The 26,483-nt window shown below is 45.9% G+C and overlaps 1 protein-coding gene across 1 annotated transcript in view; it reads left to right on the top strand.

Moving 5' to 3' along the window:
- Positions 1 to 22,987, top strand: part of wipi1 (WD repeat domain, phosphoinositide interacting 1) — a 32,444-nt gene extending 9,457 nt beyond the window's left edge. Inside the window, exons 3-14 of the mRNA XM_036942034.2 lie at positions 1,154 to 1,320; positions 3,900 to 3,996; positions 4,114 to 4,211; positions 6,856 to 6,948; positions 8,749 to 8,819; positions 13,778 to 13,885; positions 15,188 to 15,266; positions 15,464 to 15,549; positions 16,408 to 16,515; positions 16,990 to 17,129; positions 17,422 to 17,522; positions 21,551 to 22,987. Coding sequence (XP_036797929.1) covers positions 1,154 to 1,320; positions 3,900 to 3,996; positions 4,114 to 4,211; positions 6,856 to 6,948; positions 8,749 to 8,819; positions 13,778 to 13,885; positions 15,188 to 15,266; positions 15,464 to 15,549; positions 16,408 to 16,515; positions 16,990 to 17,129; positions 17,422 to 17,522; positions 21,551 to 21,601 — 1,199 coding nt within the window. The 3' untranslated portion in view covers positions 21,602 to 22,987. The remainder of the gene's footprint in view (positions 1 to 1,153; positions 1,321 to 3,899; positions 3,997 to 4,113; positions 4,212 to 6,855; positions 6,949 to 8,748; positions 8,820 to 13,777; positions 13,886 to 15,187; positions 15,267 to 15,463; positions 15,550 to 16,407; positions 16,516 to 16,989; positions 17,130 to 17,421; positions 17,523 to 21,550) is intronic.
- The last annotated feature ends 3,496 nt before the right edge of the window (positions 22,988 to 26,483 follow it).

The following is a 26,483-nucleotide window of genomic DNA, read 5'->3' as shown; positions in this document are numbered from 1 at the left end:
GGCTGTGTTCCAAATACATAAAGCCCTGTGGCTCCCAGTCAAAAGTAAATAGGGTGTAATTTGGGTCGCAGACACTGTGTGTAGACTGATAACTGGTTGACAGACAATAGTAGATGGATAACTTCACTAGCCAGCAGTCTCTGGTGATTTACTGTTCTCTTCATTATTACTGGCAGACACAGTGGTGTGGAGATAGAAACCAACCATGTCAGGACACTAACACCAGGCTACCTCAGCCCCCCCCAGGACACTATACCAGAATACCTCAGCCCCCCCAGGACACTAATACCAGGCTACCTCAGCCCCCCCAGGATACTAATACCAGGCTACCTCAGCCCCCCCCAGGACACTAATACCAGGCTACCTCAGCCCCCCCAGGACACTAATACCAGGTTACCTCAGCCCCCCAGGACACTAATACCAGGCTACCTCAGCCCCCTAGGACACTAATACCAGGCTACCTCAGCCCCCCCCAGGACACTAATACCAGAATACCTCAGCCCCCCAGGACACTAATACCAGGCTACCTCAGCCTCCCCCAGGACACTAATACCTGGCTACCTCAGCCCCCTAGGACACTAATACCAGGCTACCTCAGCCTCCTAGGACACTAATACCAGATTACCTCAGCCCCCCAGGACACTAATACCAGGCTACCTCAGCCCCCCCAGGACACGAATACCAGAATACCTCAGCCACCCCCAGGACACTAATACCAGAATACCTCAGCCCCCCCAGGACACTAATACCAGGCTACCTCAGCCCCCCAGGACACTAATACCAGAATACCTCAGCCCCCCCCAGGACACTAATACCAGGCTACCTCAGGCCCCCAGGAAACACTAAGACCAGGTTACCTCAGCCCCCCAGGACATTAATACCAGAATACCTCAGCCCCCCAGGACACTAATACCAGGCTACCTCAGCCCCCCAGGACACTAATACCAGGCTACCTCAGGCCCCCAGGAAACACTATGACCAGGTTACCTCAGCCCCCCAGGACACTAATACCAGGCTACCTCAGCCCCCCCAGGACACTAATACCAGGTTACCTCAGCCCCCCCAGGACACTAATACCAGGCTACCTCAGGCCCCCAGGACACTCATGTCCATACCATGCTTACCCCTGTGTTCCCCTGCTCTTCCCCATCAGAGACCCCAGACGTGTACATCGTGGAGCGGTTGTTCTCCAGCAGTCTGGTGGTGGTGGTCAGTCTCTCCATCCCCAGACGGATGAACGTCTACCACTTCAAGAAGGGAACGGAGATCTGCAACTACAGCTACAGTAACAACATCCTCTCTGTCAGACTCAACAGACAGGTAACTACAGTAACAACATCCTCTCTGTCAGACTCAACAGACAGGTAACTACAGTAACAACATCCTCTCTGTCAGGCTCAACAGACAGGTAACAGAACTACAGTAACAACATCCTCTCTGTCAGACTCAACAGACAGGTAACTACAGTAACAACATCCTCTCTGTCAGACTCAACAGACAGGTAACTACAGTAACAACATCCTCTCTGTCAGACTCAACAGACAGGTAACTACAGTAACAACATCCTCTCTGTCAGACTCAACAGACAGGTAACTACAGTAACAACATCCTCTCTGTCAGACTCAACAGACAGGTAACAGAACTACAGTAACAACATCCTCTCTGTCAGACTCAACAGACAGGTAACTACAGTAACAACATCCTCTCTGTCAGACTCAACAGACAGGTAACAGAACTACAGTAACAACATCCTCTCTGTCAGACTCAACAGACAGGTAACTACAGTAACAACATCCTCTCTGTCAGACTCAACAGACAGGTAACAGAACTACAGTAACAACATCCTCTCTGTCAGGCTCAACATACAGGTAACAGAACTACAGTAACAACATCCTCTATGTCAGGCTCAACAGACAGGTAACAGAACTACAGTAACAACATCCTCTCTGTCAGACTCAACAGACAGGTAACAGAACTACAGTAACAACATCCTCTCTGTCAGACAGGTAACAGAACTACAGTAACAACATCCTCTCTGTCAGACTCAACAGACAGGTAACTACAGTAACAACATCCTCTCTGTCAGACTCAACAGACAGGTAACAGAACTACAGTAACAACATCCTCTCTGTCAGACTCAACAGACAGGTAACTACAGTAACAACATCCTCTCTGTCAGGCTCAACAGACAGGTAACAGAACTACAGTAACAACATCCTCTCTGTCAGACTCAACAGACAGGTAACAGAACTACAGTAACAACATCCTCTCTGTCAGGCTCAACAGACAGGTAACAGAACTACAGTAACAACATCCTCTCTGTCAGGCTCAACAGACAGGTAACTACAGTAACAACATCCTCTCTGTCAGGCTCAACAGACAGGTAACAGAACTACAGTAACAACATCCTCTATGTCAGGCTCAACAGACAGGTAACAGAACTACAGTAACAACATCCTCTCTGTCAGGCTCAACAGACAGGTAACAGAACTACAGTAACAACATCCTCTCTGTCAGACAGGTAACAGAACTACAGTAACAACATCCTCTCTGTCAGACTCAACAGACAGGTAACTACAGTAACAACATCCTCTCTGTCAGACTCAACAGACAGGTAACAGAACTACAGTAACAACATCCTCTCTGTCAGACTCAACAGACAGGTAACTACAGTAACAACATCCTCTCTGTCAGGCTCAACAGACAGGTAACAGAACTACAGTAACAACATCCTCTCTGTCAGACTCAACAGACAGGTAACAGAACTACAGTAACAACATCCTCTCTGTCAGGCTCAACAGACAGGTAACTACAGTAACAACATCCTCTCTGTCAGACTCAACAGACAGGTAACTACAGTAACAACATCCTCTCTGTCAGGCTCAACAGACAGGTAACTACAGTAACAACATCCTCTCTGTCAGACTCAACAGACAGGTAACTACAGTAACAACAGAGACATACATATAGAGACCACGTAGAGACGTTGTTGTCAGCAGCTATTGATTTTGAACACTTTTTGTTAGGGCATGTTGACATAGGATAACCTGCCAGGAAATGATCAGCGCAATTCACATACTAACAGTCACCTCTCCCTCTATCCCTCTCCCTCTCTCTCTCTCTCTCCCTCTATCCCTCTCCCTCTATCCCTCTCCCTCTATCCCTCTCTCTCTCTCCCTCTATCCCTCTCCCTCTATCCCTCTCTCTCTCTCTCTCCCTCTCTCTCCCCCCATCTCTCTCTCCCCCTCTCTCTACCCCTCTCCCTCCCCCTCTATCCCTCTCTCTCTCTCTCTCTCTCTCTCTCTCTCTCTCTCCCCCATCTCTCACCCCATCTCTCTCCCCCTCTCTCTCTATCCCTCTCCCTCTCTCTCTCCCCCTCTCTCTCTCTCTCCCTCTATCCCTCTCCCTATCTCTCTCTCCCCCTCTCTCTCCCCCTCTCTCTATCCCTCTCCCTCTCTCCCCCTCTCTCTCCCTCTCTCCCTCTCTCTCTCCCTCTCCCTCTCCCTCTCCCTCTATCCCTCTCACTCTCTCTCTCTCTCTCTATCCCTCTCTCTCTCTCCCTCTCTCCCCCTCTCTCTCCCTCTCTCTCCCTCTCTCCCCCTCTCTCTCCCTCTCCCTCTCCCTCTATCCCTCTCTCTCTCTCTCTCTCTCTCTCTCCCTCCCCCTCTCTCCCTCTCTCCCCCTCTCTCTCCCTCTCCCTCTCCCTCTATCCCTCTCTCTCTCTCTCTCTCTCTCTCCCTCCCCCTCTCTCCCTCTCCCCCTCTCTCCCCCTCTCTTTCCCTCCCTCCCTCTCTCTCTCTCTCTCCCCCTCTCCCTCTCCTTCTCCCTCTCTCCCCCCTCTCTCCCCCTCTCTCTCTCCCCCTCCCTCCCTCTCTCCCTCTCCCTCCCTCCCCCTGTAGAGACTGGTGGTGTGTCTGGAGGAGTCAGTGTACATCCACAACATCAAAGACATGAAGCTGCTGAAGACCCTTCTCAACACGCCCTCCAACCCCTCAGGTAAACACAGTGTACAGAACAGTGTTTCCTAAACCAGTGCTGCCCTGTGGGTTTCTGATGGGTAAAAGCAGAAGCTGTCTTTCTGTGGACTGAAATGAACATGGTGGTTCTGTTCAGGTCTGTGTGCTCTGTCCATCAACCATTCCAACTCGTACCTGGCCTACCCAGGCAGCTCCACCATCGGAGAGATCATAGTTTACGATGCCAACAACCTGGTAAGGCCTGCTACTACTGTACTACTACTATACTACTGTACTACTGTACTACTACTGTACTACTACTGTACTACTACTGTACTACTGTACTACTACTATACTACTGTACTACTACTGTACTACTGTACTACTACTGTACTACTACTACTATACTACGACTGTACTACTACTATACTACTGCACAACTACTATACTACTACTGTACTACTGTACTGCTGCTGTACTACTACTATACTACCGTACTACTAATGTACTACTACTATACTACTACTGTACTACTGCACTGCTGCTGTACTACTACTGTACTACTACTATACTACTCTGCTACTGTACAACTACTATACTACTGTACTAATACTATACTACTCTACTGCTACTATACTGTACTGCTGTACTGCTACTATACTACTATACTGTACTACTACTATACTACTCTGCTACTGTACAACTACTATACTACTGTACTAATACTATACTACTCTACTACTACTATACTACTGTGCTACTAATGTACTACTACTATACTACTACTGTACTACTGCACTGCTGCTGTACTACTACTATACTACTCTGCTACTGTACAACTACTATACTACTGTACTAATACTATACTACTCTACTGCTACTATACTACTATACTGTACTACTGTACTGCTACTATACTACTCTGCTGCTACTGTACTACTACTGTACTACTATACTACTGTGCAACTACTATACTACTACTGTACTACTATACTACTGTGCAACTACTGTACTGCTACTGTACTACTGTACAACTACTATACTACTCTACCACTATACTACTATACTACTCTACTGCTACTGTACCACTGTACTACTACTGTACTACTGTACTACTGTACTACTGTGCAACTACTATACTACTGTACTACTGTACAACTACTATACTGCTACTGTACTACTATACTGCTACTGTACTACTATACTGCTGTATTGCTGCTGTACTACTACTATACTACTGTACTACTACTATACTACTGCGCAACTACTATACTGCTACTGTACTGCTGTACTACTGTACTACTGTACAACTACTATACTACTGTACTACTATACTACTGTACGACTACTATACTGCTACTGTACTACTATACTGCTACTGTACTACTATACCGCTGTACTGCTGCTGTACTACTACTATACTACTGTACTGCTACTGTACTACTATACTACAGTACAACTACTATACTGCTGTACAACTGTACAACTACTATACTACCATACTACTGTACAACTACTATACTACTGTACTACTGTACAACTACTATACTGCTACTATACTACTGTACTACTACTGTACTACTATACTACTGCGCAACTACTATACTGCTACTGTACTACTGTACTACTGTACAACTACTATACTACTGTACTGCTATACTACTGTATGACTACTATACTGCTACTGTACTACTATACTACTATACTGCTACTGTACTACTATACTGCTGTACTGCTGCTGTACTACTACTATACTACTGTACTGCTACTGTACTACTATACTACGGTACAACTACTATACTACTATACTACTACTGTACTGCTACTGTACTGCTGCTGTACTACTATACTACTGTACTACTACTGTACTGCTGTACTGCTACTGTATTACTACTATACTACTGTACTACTACTATACTACTGCGCTGCTACTATACTACTGTACTGCTACTGTATTAATACTATACTACTGCACTGCTACTATACTACAAAACTACAGTACTACTACTGTACCACTGTACTACTACTATTCTACTGTACTACTACTGTACTACTCTACTACTGCACTACTATATTACTGTACTACTACTATACTACTGTACTACTGTACTGCTACTATACTACACTACGGTACAACTACTATGCTAATGTACTACTACTGTACTACTACTATACTACTATACTACACTACTGCTACTGTACCACTGTACTACTACTATACTACTGTACTACTACTGTACTACTCTACTACTACTGTACTACAGTACTACTACTGTACTACTGTACTACTACAAAACGAATGTACTACTGTACTACTACTGTACTACTATACTACTACAAAACTGTACTACCATACTACTGTACTACTACTGTACTACGATACTACTGTACTACAACTATACGACTGTACTACTATACTGTACTACTATTGTACTGCTATTATACTGTGCTCTCTGCTACATTGAAGTGATGTTTGTAGTGATGTTCAGACATTGCAGTCAGTTATATATGGCAGTTTCACCATGTTTGTGTTTTATGACTCAGTGGTATAATTGTGTTGCAGTCCCATGTAAAGCAGTCAATCATTCTCTCTCTCTCTCTCATCCTCTCTCTCTCTCTCTCTCTCATCCTCTCTCTCTCTCTCTCATCCTCTCTCTCTCTCTCTCATCCTCTCTCTCTCTCTCATCCTCTCTCTCTCTCTCTCTCATCCTCTCTCTCTCTCTCATCCTCTCTCTCTCTCATCCTCTCTCTCTCTCATCCTCTCTCTCTCATTCTCTCTCTCACTCTCTCTCTCTCTCTCTCTCATTCTCTCTCTCTCATTCTCTCTCTCTCATCCCCCCCTCTCTCTCTCTCTCATTCTCTCTGTCTCTCTCTCATCCTCTCTCTCTCTGTCTCTCAGAGCACTGTCACAATGATCCCGGCCCATGACAGTCCCCTGGCTGCTCTCACCTTTAACTCGTCAGGCACCAAGCTGGCCAGCGCCTCAGAGAGGGTAAGCACTACCAGGACAGCTGCCCCTAGTGACGGGAGGCCAGCGCCTCGGAGAGGGTAAGCACTACCAGGACAGCTGCCCCTAGTGACGGGAGGCCAGCGCCTCGGAGAGGGTAAGCACTACCAGGACAGCTGCCCCTAGTGACGGGAGGCCAGCGCCTCGGAGAGGGTAAGCACTACCAGGACAGCTGCCCCTAGTGACGGGAGGCCAGCGCTGCTTTTTGACAACATGCCTGGATATTGCAGTTAGGCCCTGGCCATGTCCAAAACATTCAGTACTTGACTAGTAGTAGATGCTACAACACACAGTGGGCGGGGCATCCTGAAGAGGCATGACACTATAATAATAAAATCAAGATAACTACAGTGTAGCTGGACAGTCCTGACTGTGAGGGACTCTCTTCCTCCCTCTAGTTAGACAGTCCTGACTGTAAGGGACTGACTCTCTTTCTCCCTATATTTAGACAGTTCTGACTGTGAGGGACTGACTCTCTTCCTCCCTCTAGTTAGACAGTCCTGACTGTGAGGGACTGACTCTCTTTCTCCCTCTAGTTAGACAGTCCTGACTGTGAGGGACTCTCTTCCTCCCTCTAGTTAGACAGTCCTGACTGTGAGGGACTGACTCTCTTCCTCCCTCTAGTTAGACAGTCCTGACTGTGAGGGACTCTCTTCCTCCCTCTAGTTAGACAGTCCTGACTGTGAGGGACTGACTCTCTTCCTCCCACTAGTTAGACAGTCCTGACTGTGAGGGACTGACTCTCTTCCTCCCTCTAGTTAGACAGTCCTGACTGTGAGGGACTGACTCTCTTCCTCCCTCTAGTTAGACAGTCCTGACTGTGAGGGACTCTCTTCCTCCCTCTAGTTAGACAGTCCTGACTGCGAGGGACTCTCTTCCTCCCTCTAGTTAGACAGTTCTGACTGAGGGACTGACTCTCTTTCTCCCTCTAGTTAGACAGTCCTGACTGAGGGACTGACTCTCTTCCTCCCTCTAGTTAGACAGTCCTGACTGTGAGGGACTGACTCTCTTCTTCCCTCTAGTTAGACAGTCCTGACTGTGAGGGACTCTCTTCCTCCCTCTAGTTAGACAGTCCTGACTGCGAGGGACTCTCTTCCTCCCTCTAGTTAGACAGTTCTGACTGAGGGACTGACTCTCTTTCTCCCTCTAGTTAGACAGTCCTGACTGTGAGGCACTGACTCTCTTCCTCCCTCTAGTTAGACAGTCCTGACTGTGAGGGACTGACTCTCTTTCTCCCTCTAGTTAGACAGTCCTGACTGAGGGACTGACTCTATTCCTCCCTCTAGTTAGACAGTCCTGACTGTGAGGGACTGACTCTCTTCCTCCCTCTAGTTAGACAGTCCTGACTGTGAGGGACTCTCTTTCTCCCTCTAGTTAGACAGTCCTGACTGTGAGGGACTGACTCTCTTTCTCCCTCTAGTTAGACAGTCCTGACTGTGAGGGACTGACTCTCTTTCTCCCTCTAGTTAGACAGTCCTGACTGAGGGACTGACTCTCTTTCTCCCTCTAGTTAGACAGTCCTGTCTGTGAGGGACTGACTCTCTTCCTCCCTCTAGTTAGACAGTCCTGACTGTGAGGGACTGACTCTCTTCCTCCCTCTAGTTAGACAGTCCTGACTGTGAGGGACTGACTCTCTTCCTCCCTCTAGTTAGACAGTCCTGACTGTGAGGGACTGACTCTCTTCCTCCCTCTAGTTAGACAGTCCTGACTGTGAGGGACTGACTCTCTTTCTTACTCCCTTCTTCATATCTCTCTCTCTCCCCCCCCCCCTCTCTCTCCCTCCAGGGTACTGTAATCCGTGTGTTCTCCATCCCAGAGGGACAGCGTATGTTTGAGTTCCGCAGAGGGATGAAGAGGTCAGAGTTCACACAATAGAACATAAACTGTATAAACACATTTTACTACACAACAGGGTCTACATCTACTGTAATGAACAGGACTAACAGAACACATTAAACACACCTAATGAACAGGACTAACAGAACACATTAAACACACCTAATGAACAGGACTAACAGAACACATTAAACACACCTAATGAACAGGACTAACAGAACACATTAAACACACCTAATGAACAGGACTAACAGAACACATTAAACACACCTAATGAACAGGACTAACAGAACGCATTAAACACACCTAATGAACAGGACTAACAGAACACATTAAACACACCTAATGAACAGGACTAACAGAACACATTAAACACACCTAATGAACGGGACTAACAGAACACATTAAACACACCTAATGAACAGGACTAACAGAACACATTAAACACACCTAATGAACAGGACTAACAGAACGCATTAAACACACCTAATGAACGGGACTAACAGAACACATTAAGCACACCTAATGAACAGGACTAACAGAACACATTAAACACACCTAATGAACAGGACTAACAGAACACATTAAACACACCTAATGAACAGGACTAACAGAACACATTAAACACACCTAATGAACAGGACTAACAGAACACATTAAACACACCTAATGAACAGGACTAACAGAACACATTAAACACACCTAATGAACAGGACTAACAGAACACACACCTAATGAACAGGACTAACAGAACACATTAAACACACCTAATGAACAGGACTAACAGAACACATTAAACACACCTAATGAACGGGACTAACAGAACACATTAAACACACCTAATGAACAGGACTAACAGAACACATTAAACACACCTAATGAACAGGACTAACAGAACACATTAAACACACCTAATGAACAGGACTAACAGAACGCATTAAACACACCTAATGAACAGGACTAACAGAACACATTAAACACACCTAATGAACAGGACTAACAGAACACATTAAACACACCTAATGAACAGGACTAACAGAACACATTAAACACACCTAATGAACAGGACTAACAGAACACATTAAACACACCTAATGAACAGGACTAACAGAACACATTAAACACACCTAATGAACGGGACTAACAGAACACATTAAACACACCTAATGAACGGGACTAACAGAACACATTAAACACACCTAATGAACAGGACTAACAGAACACATTAAACACACCTAATGAACAGGACTAACAGAATACATTAAACACACCTAATGAACAGGACTAACAGAACACATTAAACACACCTAATGAACAGGACTAACAGAACACATTAAACACACCTAATGAACGGGACTAACAGAACACATTAAACACACCTAATGAACAGGACTAACAGAACACATTAAACACACCTAATGAACAGGACTAACAGAACACATTAAACACACCTAATGAACAGGACTAACAGAACACATTAAACACACCTAATGAACAGGACTAACAGAACACATTAAACACACCTAATGAACAGGACTAACAGAACGCATTAAACACACCTAATGAACAGGACTAACAGAACACATTAAACACACCTAATGAACAGGACTAACAGAACACATTAAACACACCTAATGAACAGGACTAACAGAACACATTAAACACACCTAATGAACAGGACTAACAGAACACATTAAACACACCTAATGAACAGGACTAACAGAACACATTAAACACACCTAATGAACGGGACTAACAGAACACATTAAACACACCTAATGAACAGGACTAACAGAACACATTAAACACACCTAATAAACGGGACTAACAGAACACATTAAACACACCTAATGAACAGGACTAACAGAACACATTAAACACACCTAATGAACAGGACTAACAGAACGCATTAAACACACCTAATGAACGGGACTAACAGAACACATTAAACACACCTAATGAACAGGACTAACAGAACACATTAAACACACCTAATGAACAGGACTAACAGAACACATTAAACACACCTAATGAACAGGACTAACAGAACACATTAAACACACCTAATGAACAGGACTAACAGAACACATTAAACACACCTAATGAACAGGACTAACAGAACACATTAAACACACCTAATGAACAGGACTAACAGAACACATTAAACACACCTAATGAACAGGACTAACAGAACACATTAAACACACCTAATGAACAGGACTAACAGAACACATTAAACACACCTAATGAACAGGACTAACAGAACACATTAAACACACCTAATGAACAAGCAATGTAAAAACCCACTAGAATAACCCAGTGATTTAGCTGGATCTCATGCTGATACCAGACGGCTGCACATTTCTCTGTTCCCGCCCCCAATGGAATAGCCTGGTTCGAATCCAGGCTCACATCCGACCGTGATTGGGAGTCCCATAGGGCGACGCACAATTGGCACAGCGTTGTCCGGGTTTGGCTGGGGGTAGGTCGTTCTTGGCCCAGCGTTGTCCAGGTTTGGCCGGGGGTAGGTCGTTATTGGCCCAGCGTTGTCCAGGTTTGGCCAGGGGTAGGTCGTTATTGGCCCAGCGTTGTCCGGGTTTGGCCTGGGGTAGGTCGTTATTGGCCCAGCGTTGTCCGGGTTTGGCCAGGGGTAGGTCGTTATTGGCCCAGCGTTGTCCGGGTTTGGCCTGGGGTAGGTCGTTATAGGCCCAGCGTTGTCCGGGTTTGGCCTGGGGTAGGTCGTTATTGGCCCAGCGTTGTCCGGGTTTGGCCTGGGGTAGGTCGTTATTGGCCCAGCGTTGTGCGGGTTTGGCCTGGGGTAGGTCGTTATTGGCCCAGTGTTGTCCGGGTTTGGCCTGGGGTAGGTCGTTATTGGCCCAGCGTTGTCCGGGTTTGGCCTGGGGTAGGTCGTTATTGGCCCAGCTTTGTCCGGGTTTGGCCGGGGGTAGGTTGTTATTGGCCCAGCGTTGTGCGGGTTTGGCCTGGGGTAGTTCGTTATAGGCCCAGCATTGTGCGAGTTTGGCCTGGGGTAGGTCGTTATTGGCCCAGCGTTGTCCAGGTTTGGCCTGGGGTAGGTCGTTATTGGCCCAGCGTTGTCCGGGTTTGGCCTGGGGTAGGTCGTTATTGGCCCAGCGTCGTGCGGGTTTGGCCTGGGGTAGGTCGTTATAGGCCCAGCGTTGTCCGGGTTTGGCCTGGGGTAGGTCATTATAGGCCCAGCATTGTGCGGGTTTGGCCTGGGGTAGGTCATTATTGGCCCAGCGTTGTCCTGGTTCGGCCGAGGGTAGGTCGTTATTGGCCCAGCGTTGTCCGGGTTTGGCCTGGGGTAGGTCGTTATTGGCCCAGCGTTGTCCGGGTTTGGCCGGGGTAGGTCGTTATTGGCCCAGCTTTGTCCGGGTTTGGCCGGGGGTAGGTTGTTATTGGCCCAGCGTTGTGCGGGTTTGGCCGGGGGTAGGTTGTTATTGGCCCAGCGTTGTGCGGGTTTGGCCGGGGGTAGGTTGTTATTGGCCCAGCTTTGTCCGGGTTTGGCCGGGGGTAGGTTGTTATTGGCCCAGCGTTGTGCGGGTTTGGCCTGGGGTAGGTCGTTATTGGCCCAGCGCTGGCCGGGTTTGGCCTGGGGTAGGTCGTTATTGGCCCAGCTTTGTCCGGGTTTGGCCGGGGGTAGGTCGTTATTGGCCCAGCGTTGTCCATTTATTAAACACGTAGGGTAAATTGCCACAGTAGATTTTGCTGTGGTAAACAAGGAAATACTTTTTTTCAGTTCTACGGATTGATGGTCAAATAGTTACATCTACTCTTGGTCAGCTGTAAAAGCAGGTTTCATTTACACTGATGATAACACCCACCTGAGGGTGAAAATATCTTCAAAGATGTTGACCTCAAACAGCACTATAATTAACACTGACAACACTACCCATAGATGTAACCTCCAGATTGGGGAGACAAGCATGGGTCTGTATATGTCTGGAATGTAGAGTAGTAGACTCTCATTATGACATCATTAGAACACACTGAAGACAGGTTTATAATGACACATCTCTCATTATGACATCATTAGAACAGACTGAAGACAGGTTTATAATGACACATCTCTCATTATGACATCATTAGAACAGACTGAAGACAGGTTTATAATGACACATCTCTCATTATGACATCATTAGAACACACGGAAGACAGGTTTATAATGACACATCTCTCATTATGACATCATTAGAACAGACTGAAGACAGGTTTATAATGACACATCTCTCATTATGACATCATTAGAACAGACTGAAGACAGGTTTATAATGACACATCTCTCATTATGACAACATTAAAACAGACTGAAGACAGGTTTATAATGACACATCTCTCATTATGACAGATTGAAGACAGGTTTATAATGACACATCTCCCATTATGACAGACTGAAGACAGGTTTATAATGACACATCTCCCATTATGACAGACTGAAGACAGGTTTATAATGACACATCTCTCATTATGACATCATTATGACAGACTGAAGACAGGTTTATAATGACACATCTCTCATTATGACATCATTATGACAGACTGAAGACAGGTTTATAATGACACATCTCTCATTATGACAGACTGAAGACAGGTTTATAATGACACATCTCTCATTATGACAGACTGAAGACAGGTTTATAATGACACATCTCTCATTATGACAGACTGAAGACAGGTTTATAATGACACATCTCTCATTATGACAGACTGAAGACAGGTTTATAATGACACATCTCTCATTATGACAGACTGAAGACAGGTTTATAATGACACATCTCTCAGTGTGTGATAGAGCAGGCAAAGCAAAGGAATGGCCAGCTGAAATGTTAAATGCTTCTTTCATAGCTAGATAACGTCATTTGTGTAATTAAGTTTTTACCAACAGTATGAGTGTAGAAGAGACTTATAATAACTTCCTGTGTGTGTGTGTGTGTGTGTGTGTGTGTGTGTGTCTCTGCAGGTACGTCAATATCAGTTCCCTGTCCTTCAGTCCTGACGCCCAGTTCCTCTGTGCCTCCAGCAACACTGAGACCGTACACATCTTCAAACTAGAACAGCACGGACCCAGGTACACACACACACACACACATAGAAGGAGTCATCCACAACCTGGCAAGCCTACATACATCTCTCTCTATCCCCCACTCTCTCTCTTTCTCTCTCTACCCCCCCACTCTCTCTCTCTATCCCACCTCTCTCTACCCCCCCACTCTCTCTCTACCCCTTCACTCTCTCTCTGCCCCCCCCCCCACTCTCTCTCTACCCCCCACTCTCTACCCCCCTCACTCTCTCTACCCCCTATCTCTCTCTACCCCCCCACTCTCTCTCTACCCCCCCACTCTCTCTCTACCCCCCCACTCTCTCTCTACCCCCCTACTCTCTCTCTACCCCCCTACTCTCTCTCTCTCTCTCTACCCCCCTATCTCTCTCTCTCTACCCCCCTATCTCTCTACCCCCCCACTCTCTCTCTACCCCCCTACTCTCTCTCTACCCCCCTATCTCTCTCTCTCTCTCTCTACCCCCCTATCTCTCTCTCTCTACCCCCCCATCTCTCTCTCTACCCCCTATCTCTCTCTCTACCCCCTATCTCTCTCTACCCCCCTATCTCTCTCTCTACCCCCCCTATTTCTCTCTCTACCCCCCCCTATCTCTCTCTCTCTACCCCCCCTATCTCTCTCTCTACCCCCCCTATCTCTCTCTCTACCCCCCCACTCTCTCTCTACCCTCCTATCTCTCTCTCTACCCCCCCACTCTCTCTCTACCCCCCTCTCTCTCTCTCTATCCCCCTATCTCTCTGTCTCTCTCTGTGTATCTCCCTGTCTCTCTAACTGTCTCTCTCTGTGTATCTCCCTGTCTCTCTCTGTGTATCTCCCTGTCTCTCTCTGTGTATCTCCCTGTCTCTCTCTGTGTATCTCCCTGTCTCTCTAACTGTCTCTCTCTGTGTATCTCTCTGTCTCTCTCTGTGTATCTCCTTGTCTCTCTCTGTGTATCTCCCTGTCTCTCTCTGTGTATCTCCCTGTCTCTCTCTCTGTATCTCCCTGTCTCTCTAACTGTCTCTCTCTGTGTATCTCTCTGTCTCTCTCGGTGTATCTCCCTATCGCTCTCTGTGTATCTCCCTGTCTCTCTCTGTGTCTCTCTGTGTTTCTCTCTGTCTCTCTCTGTGTATCTCCCTGTCTCTCTCCCTGTCTCTCTCTGTGTATCTCCCTGTCTCTCTCCCTGTCTCTCTCTGTGTATCTCCCTGTCTCTCTCCCTGTCTCTCTCTGTGTATCTCCCTGTCTCTCTCCCTGTCTCTCTCTGTGTATCTCCCTGTCTCTCTCCCTGTCTCTCTCTGTGTATCTCCCTGTCTCTCTCCCTGTCTCTCCCTGTGTAGTGGAGAGGAGGAGTGTCCTACCTGGGGATCCTACGTAGGGAAGATGTTCTCTGCAGCCAGCAGCTACCTCCCAGCCCAGGTGTCTTGTCTTATTGGCCTTTTCTCTCTTGTTCCCTCCATGTTTATATATATACTATGCTTCTTCTAACTCAATACTATTTCAAATATTTGTTTACTTGCTGAACTGAGAGTAGATCTCGTAAGTAGCATGACATTGTACTGTATACACTAGGCTGTATCCTATCGTATGACTGTAAACTTTGATTGCCGTTTGAGGTGTCTGGCGTGATGAGTCAGGAAAGAGCCTTCGCCACTGTACGCCTCCTAGTGGCCGGGCAGAGGAACGTCTGTACCCTCGCCACGTGAGTTTCCCTGTCTGTGTATTTTTGTGTTTAGGGATTGTGGGTGTATTGGTGTGTGTGTACTGTATAGGGAGTTGGTGTGTTTTTTTTTTGTCTCCGTAGGTTTTGGTCTATTTGTTATACACAGTAGTACACAGTAGTAGACAGTAGTAGACAGTAATACACAGTAGTACACAGTAGTACACAGTAGTAGACAGTAGTAGACTGTAGTACACAGTAATACACAGTAGTAGACAGTAGTACACAGTAGTAGACAGTGGTAGACAGTGGTAGACAGTAGTAGACAGTAGTAGACAGTAGTAGACAGCAGTACACAGTAGTAGACAGTGGTAGACAGTAGTAGACAGTAGTACACAGTAGTAGACAGTAGTAGACAGTAGTAGACAGTAGTACACAGTAGTAGACAGTAGTAGACAGTAGTAGACAGTAGTACACAGTAGTACACAGTAGTAGACAGTAGTACACAGTAGTAGACAGTAGTAGACTGTAGTACACAGTAATACACAGTAGTAGACTGTAGTAGACAGTAGTACACAGTAGTACACAGTAGTAGACTGTAGTACACAGTAGTACACAGTAGTACACAGTAGTACACAGTAGTAGACAGTAGTAGACAGTAGTAGACAGTAGTAGACAGTAGTAGACTGTAGTACACAGTAGTAGACAGTAATACACAGTAGTAGACTGTAGTACACAGTAGTACACAGTAGTAGACTGAATTACACAGTTTAAAAGACTATATCGTAGATCATCCTGACCTGATCCTAGAGTGATGGCCATAAATGATAGTGTTGTATGTCCTGTTCCACTGGGTGTGAGGGTGTCATGGCTGGCTGTGTCTGTGTGTCTGTCTGTCAGGATCCAGAAGCTTCCTCGTCTGCTGGTGGCCTCCTCCGACGGACAGCTGTTCGTCTATAACGTCGACCCTCAGGATGGAGGAGAGTGCGTCCTGGCTCAGAAACACAGGTGAGAGGTCATCTCAGGTCAGAGGTCAATCGAGGTCAGAAGCCTTTACAGCTGCTTTGCTAATCAAACAAACTGCTGAAAGTGACATCCTGAAAACCGTATTTATGATGTCATCTGGAACTTATTCAATACCAGACCTAGTATTTATGCTTTATTGCTAGGGGAAACATATGTTTACATTGCCAAAGCAAGTGAAATAGATAATAAACTAAAGCGAAATTAACAATAAAAAATGTGCAGTAAATATTACACTCACAAGTTTCAAAAGAATAAAGACATTTCAAATGTGACATCATGTCTATATAGAGTGGTGTAATGATGCTCAAATAGTTAAAGTACAAAGGGGAAAATAAATAAACAGAAATATGGGTTGTATTTACAATGGTGTGTGTTCTTCACTGGTTGCCCTTTTCTTGGGGCAACAGGTCACAAATCTTGCTGCTCTCTCGCTGATTTTCTCTCTCTCTCTCTCAGATTGTTTGGTGAGGATGAGGACAAGGAGGAAGGGGTGGAGTCAGAAGGGTCAGAGGTCACGGTGCCCGTCCAGGCATGTCCATCATACGCCGCCACTGTTGCCATACCAGCCACCGGTCCAGTCACTACCACGCTCACAGGTGTGTGTGTGTGAGATAAATATTGTGTGTGTGTGAGAGAGCGATTGTGTGAGAGAGTGAGGAAGACAGAGAGAAAGAGAGATTTGTGTTGTATCTGAAAGGGTGTGTGTGTGTGTGTGTGTGTGTGTGAGAGAGAGAGAGAGAGAGAGATACATATTGTGTGTGTGTGAGAGAGTGAGGAAGACAGAGAGAAAGAGAGATGTGTGTTGTATCTGAAAGGGTGTGTGTGATACATATTGTGTGTGTGTGTATATAACTTTACCTGTAACCCCTCTCCTCCTCTCCACCCCAGGTTACTCTGAGGATGGTGGGGCTAAGAAGGGAGAGGTGATCCCAGAACATGAGTTTGCCGCTGGTCCCGTCTGTCTGGATGATGAGAACGAGTTTCCTCCAGTGAGCAACCAGCAACTCTCCTAGCCTGGTCCTATACAGAAACAGTAGTCATGCTAACTCTCCTAGCCTGGTCCTATACAGAGACAGTAGTCATGCTAACTCTCCTAGCCTGGTCCTATACAGAGACAGTAGTCATGCTAACTCTCCTAGCCTGGTCCTATACAGAGACAGTAGTCATGCTAACTCTCCTAGCCTGGTCCTATACAGAAACAGTAGTCATGCTAACTCTCCTAGCCTGGTCCTATACAGAAACAGTAGTCATGCTAACTCTCCTAGCCTGGTCCTATACAGAGACAGTAGTCATGCTAACTCTCCTAGCCTGGTCCTATATAGAAACAGTAGCCTGGCTAGCTAGCCAGAGACTGAGAGAAGCAGAGTTTGGCCAAAGCGAGACATTTCAACCTGGAAAAACATTAGACCAAGGGAAAGGGTGCAACTCTACCCTACTGCCTTCAGAAACTACAGGACAGCTCCTCGATCGTGGTGAGCAGCAGTGGTGCTTCTGGGATACTGAGTCTGGAAGGCCATCAGTAGGATCAGAGGAGCACATGTAAAGAGTTGACCCTACTGTCTTTATATTCCACTCAGGTGCTAGCCGGGTTCCATTTAGAAACATAGGAACTATAGTACTAGCCTAGTCCCCTTCCTTAACCCCTACCCTACTACAAACTAGTCCCCTTCCTTAGCCCCTACCCTCCCACAAACTAGTCCCCTTCCTTAACCCTTACCCTCCCACGAACTAGTCCCCTTCCATAACCCCTACCCTCCCACAAACTAGTCCCCTTCCTTAGCCCCTACCCTCCCACAAACTAGTCCCCTTCCTTAACCCTTACCCTCCCACAAACTAGTCCCCTTCCATAACCCCTACCCTCCCACAGACTAGTCCCCTTCCTTAACCCCTACCCTCCCACAGACTAGTCCCCTTCCTTAACCCCTACCCTCCCACAGACTAGTCCCCTTCCTTAACCCCTACCCTCCCACAAACTAGACCCCTTCCTTAACCCCTACCCTACTACAAACTAGACCCCTTCCTTAACCCCTACCCTCCCACAAACTAGACCCCTTCCTTAACCCCTACCCTCCCACAAACTAGACCCCTTCCTTAACCCCTACCCTACTACAAACTAGACCCCTTCCTTAACCCCTACCCTACTACAAACTAGTCCCCTTCCTTAACCCCTACCCTCCCACAAACTAGTCCCCTTCCTTAACCCCTACCCTACTACACACTAGTCCCCTTCCTTAACCCCTACCCTCCCACAAACTAGTCCCCTTCCTTAACCCCTACCCTCCCACAAACTAGTCCCCTTCCTTAACCCCTACCCTACTACAAACTAGTCTCCTTCCCCTCCTGCAGACTAGTCCCCTTCCCTACCCCCTACTCTCCTACAGACTAGTCCCCTTCCCTAACCCCTACTCTCCTACAAACTAGTCCCCTTCCCCTCCTACAGACTAGTCCCCTTCCCTAACCCCTACTCTCCTACAAACTAGTTCCCTTCCCTACCCCTTATAACATTGGCCCAGTTAGCAAGGCCTCCACACTAACTCCTACAAAACATTGGGTTTAAATCCTACAGTATACACCGAGAGAACAAAACATTAGGAACATCTTCCTAACATTGAGTTTAACCAGGTCTCCTCCCCTTCATCTACACTGATTTGAAGTGGATTCAACAAGTGACATCAATAAGGGATCGTAGCTTTCACCTGGATTCCCCTGGTCAGTCTGTGTCGTGGAAAGAGCAGGTGTTCCTAATGTTTTGTTCAGTCAGTATATATATATATATATATATACAGTAGGTTTTATAAGAAGTGTTGTAATGCTGACGGTTGTAATGGGTTTCACTCTGTGAATAACGGAATAACTTCAATACATAATTCCTCTCTTTAATGTGATTTTATAAGTGTTACCTTCTTATGATGACGTGTATAATGAATCAAATGGGGGTTTGAAAAGAACCGTTCAGATGTTTCGGCCGGGATTAAATTAGATCCTGGGTGATAGGCAGGAAATGTTCCCGCATTCGCGTGGATTCCATTTACAGGAAAACTCAATCGGATATTGCCTTTAAAAGTCACAATGCAGATAACCGGCGATCAGATTGAATCCTAGTTGCATGTGGCCAGTTCTGTTCGTGTAATAGTTATATTAATCCACTAGGGGGTGCTGTTGTCCCCGTGTGAGTTCCTATTGTTCAGTGTAACCTGTAAGCAAGTAGAAGTCGCTCCTAAGCACTGATCTAGGATCAGCATACCCCTGGCCAGTCTTGAACTTTACTATATGAAGGTTAAGCGCAATACCGGTCCTAGATCAGTGCATGAAGAGAAGATTCTATGTTGCTTTATTGGGTGTAGAGAGAGCCCATGATTCTCAATGTCTCTCCTCGGGGACGTTTCACAATGTTGTTGTAGCCCTGAACTAGCGCCTGATTTATAGTAGTCAAGTGCTCGTTGACCGGTTGTAGCATCAGGTGTGCTAGTTCTGGAACAGTTCAAATACATGGACAGGCTGGGGGTTGTCGAGGAGAGGTTGTGATAATACATGGACAGGCTGGGGGTTGTCGAGGAGAGGTTGTGATAATACATGGACAGGCTGGGGGTTGTCGAGGAGAGGTTGTGATAATACATGGACAGGCTGGGGGTTGTCGAGGAGAGGTGATAATACATGGACAGGCTGGGGGTTGTCGAGGAGAGGTTGTGATAATACATGGACAGGCTGGTGGTTGCTGAGGAGAGGTTGTGATAATACATGGACAGGCTGGTGGTTGTCGAGGAGAGGTTGTGATAATACATGGACAGGCTGGGGGTTGTCGAGGAGAGGTTGTGATAATACATGGACAGGCTGGGGGTTGTCGAGGAGAGGTGATAATACATGGACAGGCTGGGGGTTGTCGAGGAGAGGTTGTGATAATACATGGACAGGCTGGGGGTTGCCGAGGAAAGGTTGTGATAATACATGGACAGGCTGGGGGTTGTCGAGGAGAGGTGATAATACATGGACAGGCTGGGGGTTGTCAAGGAGAGGTTGTGATAATACATGGACAGGCTGGGGGTTGTCGAGGAGAGGTTGTGATAATACATGGACAGGCTGGGGGTTGTCGAGGAGAGGTTGTGATAATACATGGACAGGCTGGGGGTTGTCGAGGAGAGGTTGGGAAAAGGCTGCCTATGTGATGCCCTACTAGTTTCTATGTCCTATTGAAATGAATGTCAACCTGTAGTTCTGTCACATTCTCTGAGAAGGGGAGCCGTGATACATGACCACGTGACCATACTACAATAACGATGTTGTTTTGAAACGTCTTGGCATGACTGTGTGTTTTATAAGGAATAAGGAGGTCTGTTTGTACACCTCTGTCTAGTCTGTCCCATGTGTCTGGTCCTAGAAAAACCTTGTCTAAGAGCGTTAATCACAGGATTTATCTTAGTTAGTGGAGTGTTTTCTAAACCCCCCCCCTTGATGTTGATATTGGTAAAGGTGGACGTCTTTAGTCTGTCTCTCAGAGTCGGGGTCAATTCCATTTCCATTCAGTCAGTTCAGGAATTACATTGAATTGACGGAGGTTCGCGTCCCAAATGGCACCCTATTCCCTAATTGGTGCACTACTTTTGACTAGAGCCCTATGGCCAATGGCACCCTATTCCCTATATAGTGCACTACTTTTGACTAGAGCCCTATGGCCAATGGCACCCTATTCCCTATATAGTGCACTACTTTTGACTAGAGCCCTATGGCCAATGGCACCCTATTCCCTATATAGTGCACTACTTTTGACCCTGGTAGTTCACCATATAGGAAATAGGGCTCTGGTTAAAAGTAGTGCACTATATAGGGAATAGGGTGCCATTGGCCATAGGGCTCTGGTTAAAAGTAGTGCACACTACAGGGAACAGGATACCATTTGGGACTCAGCCTGATATGATATGGACGGAACCTTAACCCTGTTGTCTCTATTATAACAAGACTATGACCAAAAACCATTCAACCTGACCCCTGACCCCGGTCTGTTTTGGTGTTTTTTTGGTAGATAAATTGGTGCCGCGACGGAACTCGAGGTGGCCAGGGGCGTCGCCTGTGAGGGAAGGACAGGAGGACAGACAGACAGGTGTCTGTGGTACACGTTAGAACACACTGACACCTGGTCTGGAGCCACAGGCGGGAGGACAGACAGACAGACAGACAGGTGTCTGTGGTACACGTTAGAACACACTGACACCTGGTCTGGAGCCACAGGCGGGAGGACAGACAGACAGACAGGTGTCTGTGGTACACGTTAGAACACACTGACACCTGGTCTGGAACCACAGGACTTCCAGGGGAACCGTTACCCAGAGAGAGAGTCAGATAGAGAGGAACAGGAAAAGAGGGGGAAAAGATTCTCATTTTAGGGTGCTAAGTTATTTTTTTGAATTAAGTGATTTAAAAATAAATAAATAATAATGATTTCTAACTGGGAGAGGGGGGGGGGGCAGGACTGGGTGTTTGTGAACCGGTGTGTTACAGTCCTGGGTAAAATGTAATGTCAAACACTCAAATACCATTATGTCCTAAAAGGCACCCTATACCCTATTTAGTGCACTACTTTTGACAAGGCCCATAGGGCTCTGATCAAATGTAATGCACTATATAGGGAATATAGTGCAATTTGGTGCACAGTCCAGAGCTGTGCTTAGTTTAGTTCAGTGGTTCTCAACCCAGGGGTACTAGGAGAGGGTACTAGAGGGGGTACTAGAGAAGACTCATGAGACCATAGGCCTACTGGTCAAAATGCACATGAAGGGGGTACTTTAGGGGTACTCTGGGCAGAGCGAAATTTAGTTGGTGGCACACTAACCAAAAAAAAAAAAAAAAAGTTGTGTTTAGTGTTTCCTGTAAAATGGAACCAATGAAACCGATTTGAATATTTCCCAAGAGGACAAACTCCAAACTAAATCAAGGTCACAGAGGCTCTGTCTCTGAGGGCACCTTGGAAGAGCAGTGGAAGTATTAGAGACCATGTGTGTGATCCGTCTGTGGTGTGAACAGACTCTCCTGTACCACGTGCATGACTGACATGTCGCAAATATTACCACGTTTTTTTTTTATAGCTACATACATTACTTGACAAAAAAAATATTTTATAATAGAATAATTAAATTGTTTAATTAGAGCATCATCATAACTTTGTATTACGTTTGTTATTATTATTATTATTAACATTATGGTATTTAATCGTAAAGGAGATTAACAGTTTTTATGATGTTTATTTTGTTTTAAATCTGTGTATTTGGATGCATTGATACTTACTAAATGTTTACATGTACACCTCTTGGACACGAACCAGCAGGTCGTTTTCTATGTACGTCCCGATGATATCATTTGTAAAAGTGCGACGTTTTGCAGATTGCACGAGACCAAAAAAAAGAAACTACACAGAAACAAACAAATAAAGAAGTTGACTGAAGTAGGAATGGAATTATGCAAATCGCCTGACTTGAGTGGTTATTTATCTTTAATGGGGGAGGGAGAGGAGAGGGGAGAGGAGAGGGAGAGGAGAGGGAGAGGAGAGGGGAGGGAGAGGGAGAGGGAGATGGAGAGGAGAAGGAGAGGGGAGGAGAGGAGAGGAGAGGGAAGGGAGGGGAGAGAGGAAAGGGAGAGGAGAGGGAAGGGAGGGGAGGAAGGAAGGAAGGAAGGAATGTTTTGGACAGATGTTATATTATTAGACCACTGAGTCCACACACAGCCTTGGATGTAGTAGCCAATCTATCCTTGTATAGAATTTGCCACAGAACTAATATCAGCTTACCTAAACCTTAACCATTAGAGGGACACATATGACCTTAAATCAGCATCTGTGTTTACACAGGCAGCCAAATTCAGATATTTTTTAAAAACGAATTGGTATTTTGCTCAATCACATCAGATCTTTCACAACAGACATTTTCAAAGCTCAAAAGACCAATTAGTGACAGAAAAAAAAATCAGAATTGAGCTATGTAGAAAAGGCCTTCATATTTAGTCTTTCTGTAACTCCCAATCATGGCCAGTTGTGATACAGCCTGGAATCGAACCAGGGTCTGTAGTGACGCCTCTAGCACTGAGACGCAGTGCCTAGACCGCTGCCCCACTCGGGAGTAGCAGTGTGTGGTTGATGGTGGTGAGGTGACAGGCCAATTAAGACAGCATCCATACTGATCTAGCCGGCAGCCTTGCAGTGATTTAAAATCCTTAAGAGTCCGTTGACGGACTAAGTAACATAATTTTAAAAATCCCCATCACAATCCGACAGTTTAAACTTGAGATATCAGTTGTTGTTTATTTGTAGTGGCTGAGCCTCAATCCATCACATCAGCCTGTCGGCCTTCCGCATCTGCAGTGGAAGGGGGCTGAGCCTCAATCCATCACATCAGCCTGTCGACCTTCCGCATCTGCAGTGGAAGGGGGCTGAGCCTCAATCCATCACATCAGCCTGTCGGCCTTCCGCATCTGCAGTGGAAGGGGGCTGAGCCTCAATCCATCAAATCAGCCTGTCGACCTTCCGCATCGGCAGTGGAAGGGGGCTGAGCTACGACGGTGTCGGTGAGAGAATGAGACATCCCCAAAATCGGTCATCTCACAAAAACATCTGTAGCTTCCGAACTAATATGACCCTTCTATGGAAAGGGGAGACTCTCCCAAACATGATGATGTTCTCCGTTTGACTCTACGACCCCCACAAGTATCACGGGACTCGTCTGAAGGTAAACCCATACAAACAAATGGAAGAAAGGAGAAAGTTGGGTGCCAACAAAAATAAGGGGTTAAATATGTGTCCAATATATATATATATTATGAGGGATTAAGGACAAAATCCTGGACTTCTCCTACCAGGATTTCTTGAAAACCAGTGACTTTGGGTCAAATTACTGGAATTTTGCAACCGGCTAGGCCTTAGGTTAATAATGACCTGACTGTTGACTCATAAGTATTGCACTGCACATGCCACTGAGTCTGTTGAGATAGAGAGGAACAGAGAGAGAGAGAGAGAGGAACAGAGAGAGAGAGAGAGGAACAGAGAGAGAGAGAGGAACAGAGAGAGAGAGAGGAACAGAGAGAGAGAGGAACAGAGAGAGAGAGAGGAACAGAGAGAGAGAGAAGAGAGAGAGAGGAACAGAGAGAGAGAGGAACAGAGAGAGAGAGAAGAGAGAGAGGAACAGAGAGAGAGAGAGGAAGAGAGAGAGAGAGGAACAGAGAGAGAGAGGAACAGAGAGAGAGAGGAGAGAGAGAGGAACAGAGAAAGAGGAACAGAGAGAGAGAGAAGAGAAAGAGAGAGAAGAGAGAGAGGAACAGAGAGAGAGGAACAGAGAGAGAGAGAAGAGAGAGAGAGGAACAGAGAGAGAGAAGAGAGAGAGAAACAGAGAGAGAGAGGAACAGAGAGAGAGAGAAGATAGAGAGAGAGGAACAGAGAGAAAGAGAACAGAGAGAGAGGAACAGAGAGAGAGAGGAACAGAGAGAGAGGCACAGAGAGAGGAGAGGAACAGAGAGAGAGCGTCAGAGAGAGAGGAACAGAGAGAGAGAGGAACAGAGAGAGAGGAGCAGAGAGAGAGGTACAGAGAGAGAGAGAGGAGCAGAGAGAGAGGAACAGAGAGAGGAACCGAGAGAGGAACAGAGAGAGAGAGTCAGAGAGAGAGTCAGATAGAGAGGAACAGAGAGAGAGAAGAACAGAGAGAGAGGAACAGAGAGAGAGGTACAGAGAGAGAGGAACAGAGAGAGAGGTACAGAGAGAGAGGAACAGAGAGAGAGAGTCAGAGAGAGAGGAACAGAGAGAGAGAGAGAGAGAGAGAGAGAGAGAGAGAGAGAGAGAGAGAGAGAGAGAGAGAGAGAGAGAGAGAGAGAGAGAGAACCAGACAACCTAAGAAATTAACAACAATGACAAATGGTTTGATGAAGAATGGGACAAATGTACCCACTGTAGTCAGCAGATATTTAGGACACCTCGTGAGCTGTCCTAACCAGTTACCAGCAGGTGTCTTGATAATAGAAAAAAAATGCACCGAGTCAGTGGTTCCTGCGCCCCATGCTATTGCTTTGGAGTCGTTAAAAACACTGTTTTGATATTTCTGTTGTAATGTGATTAATCCATATATCGTGTAGACCTACATGCAACAGTAGTCATTTTCTTTTGCGCTTTTGACAATTATTTCACACGACATGCCTAAATATATACTTACAACAACGAGGCTAGTAAAGAAATACGTTTTTCTTTCGTTTATTGAATGACCTACATCATGTTATTTCAATGTAGCCCTTTGGAGCGCAACATCACGATGTTTAAAAAAAAAAACATGTCTAAATTGGTCAATTGAAGACATCTCATGTAACATTTGATTGTGTTCGATTAAAATTATAGACCTTTCAAACGTTGCATGCAACATGATCGGCAAGTGACTTAATTGATGCCTATTGTGTCAAACGCGATGTAGAGTTGTTAAACCGGTGAGAGACGAGTGTGTTGACATAACGGTATTATTTTAAAAAAAAATCCGCTTTTAACAACCGTCACAATTGTAAAAATAAAAAAAAAGGTATTAAAAAGTGATCCATCCCAACATATTAGGCAATAATTAAGAGTAGGCAAAGCGATCTTGTCAGGCGAAAATTATATCACCGTTTTACCATTACAACATTTGATGTACAGTGTCCTTGTCTGAAGCGTGCTGTAGAGTTAACAGCTGGCGACGCCTCATTACGATTGGTTGTTATTCCCCATCATTTGCAACAACGTCAATGAGCGTCATCGCTATATATATCCTTTGCGGTACCTCAAACTGTCGTGATTACCAGCGGAGATCAACTTTTATAAATTGCTTTTTACTCCTGGCTCAGTTTGTCTATGCAGTGTTTAAACGTTATCCTTAAATCTACTATGAGCTGGGAGTTTTTTTGTTGTTGTTGTTGTCGTAAAACAGGTTTAACGAGATTCCTAGGACTTTGAGATTCTT

This window comes from Oncorhynchus mykiss, chromosome 13 (genome assembly GCF_057628025.1).
Source record: "Oncorhynchus mykiss isolate SJ-2025 chromosome 13, ASM5762802v1, whole genome shotgun sequence".
NCBI classification, from domain to species: domain Eukaryota; kingdom Metazoa; phylum Chordata; class Actinopteri; order Salmoniformes; family Salmonidae; genus Oncorhynchus; species Oncorhynchus mykiss.
Note: the sequence above shows the minus strand (reverse complement) of the source record. Positions and strands in the feature narration are given on the sequence as shown.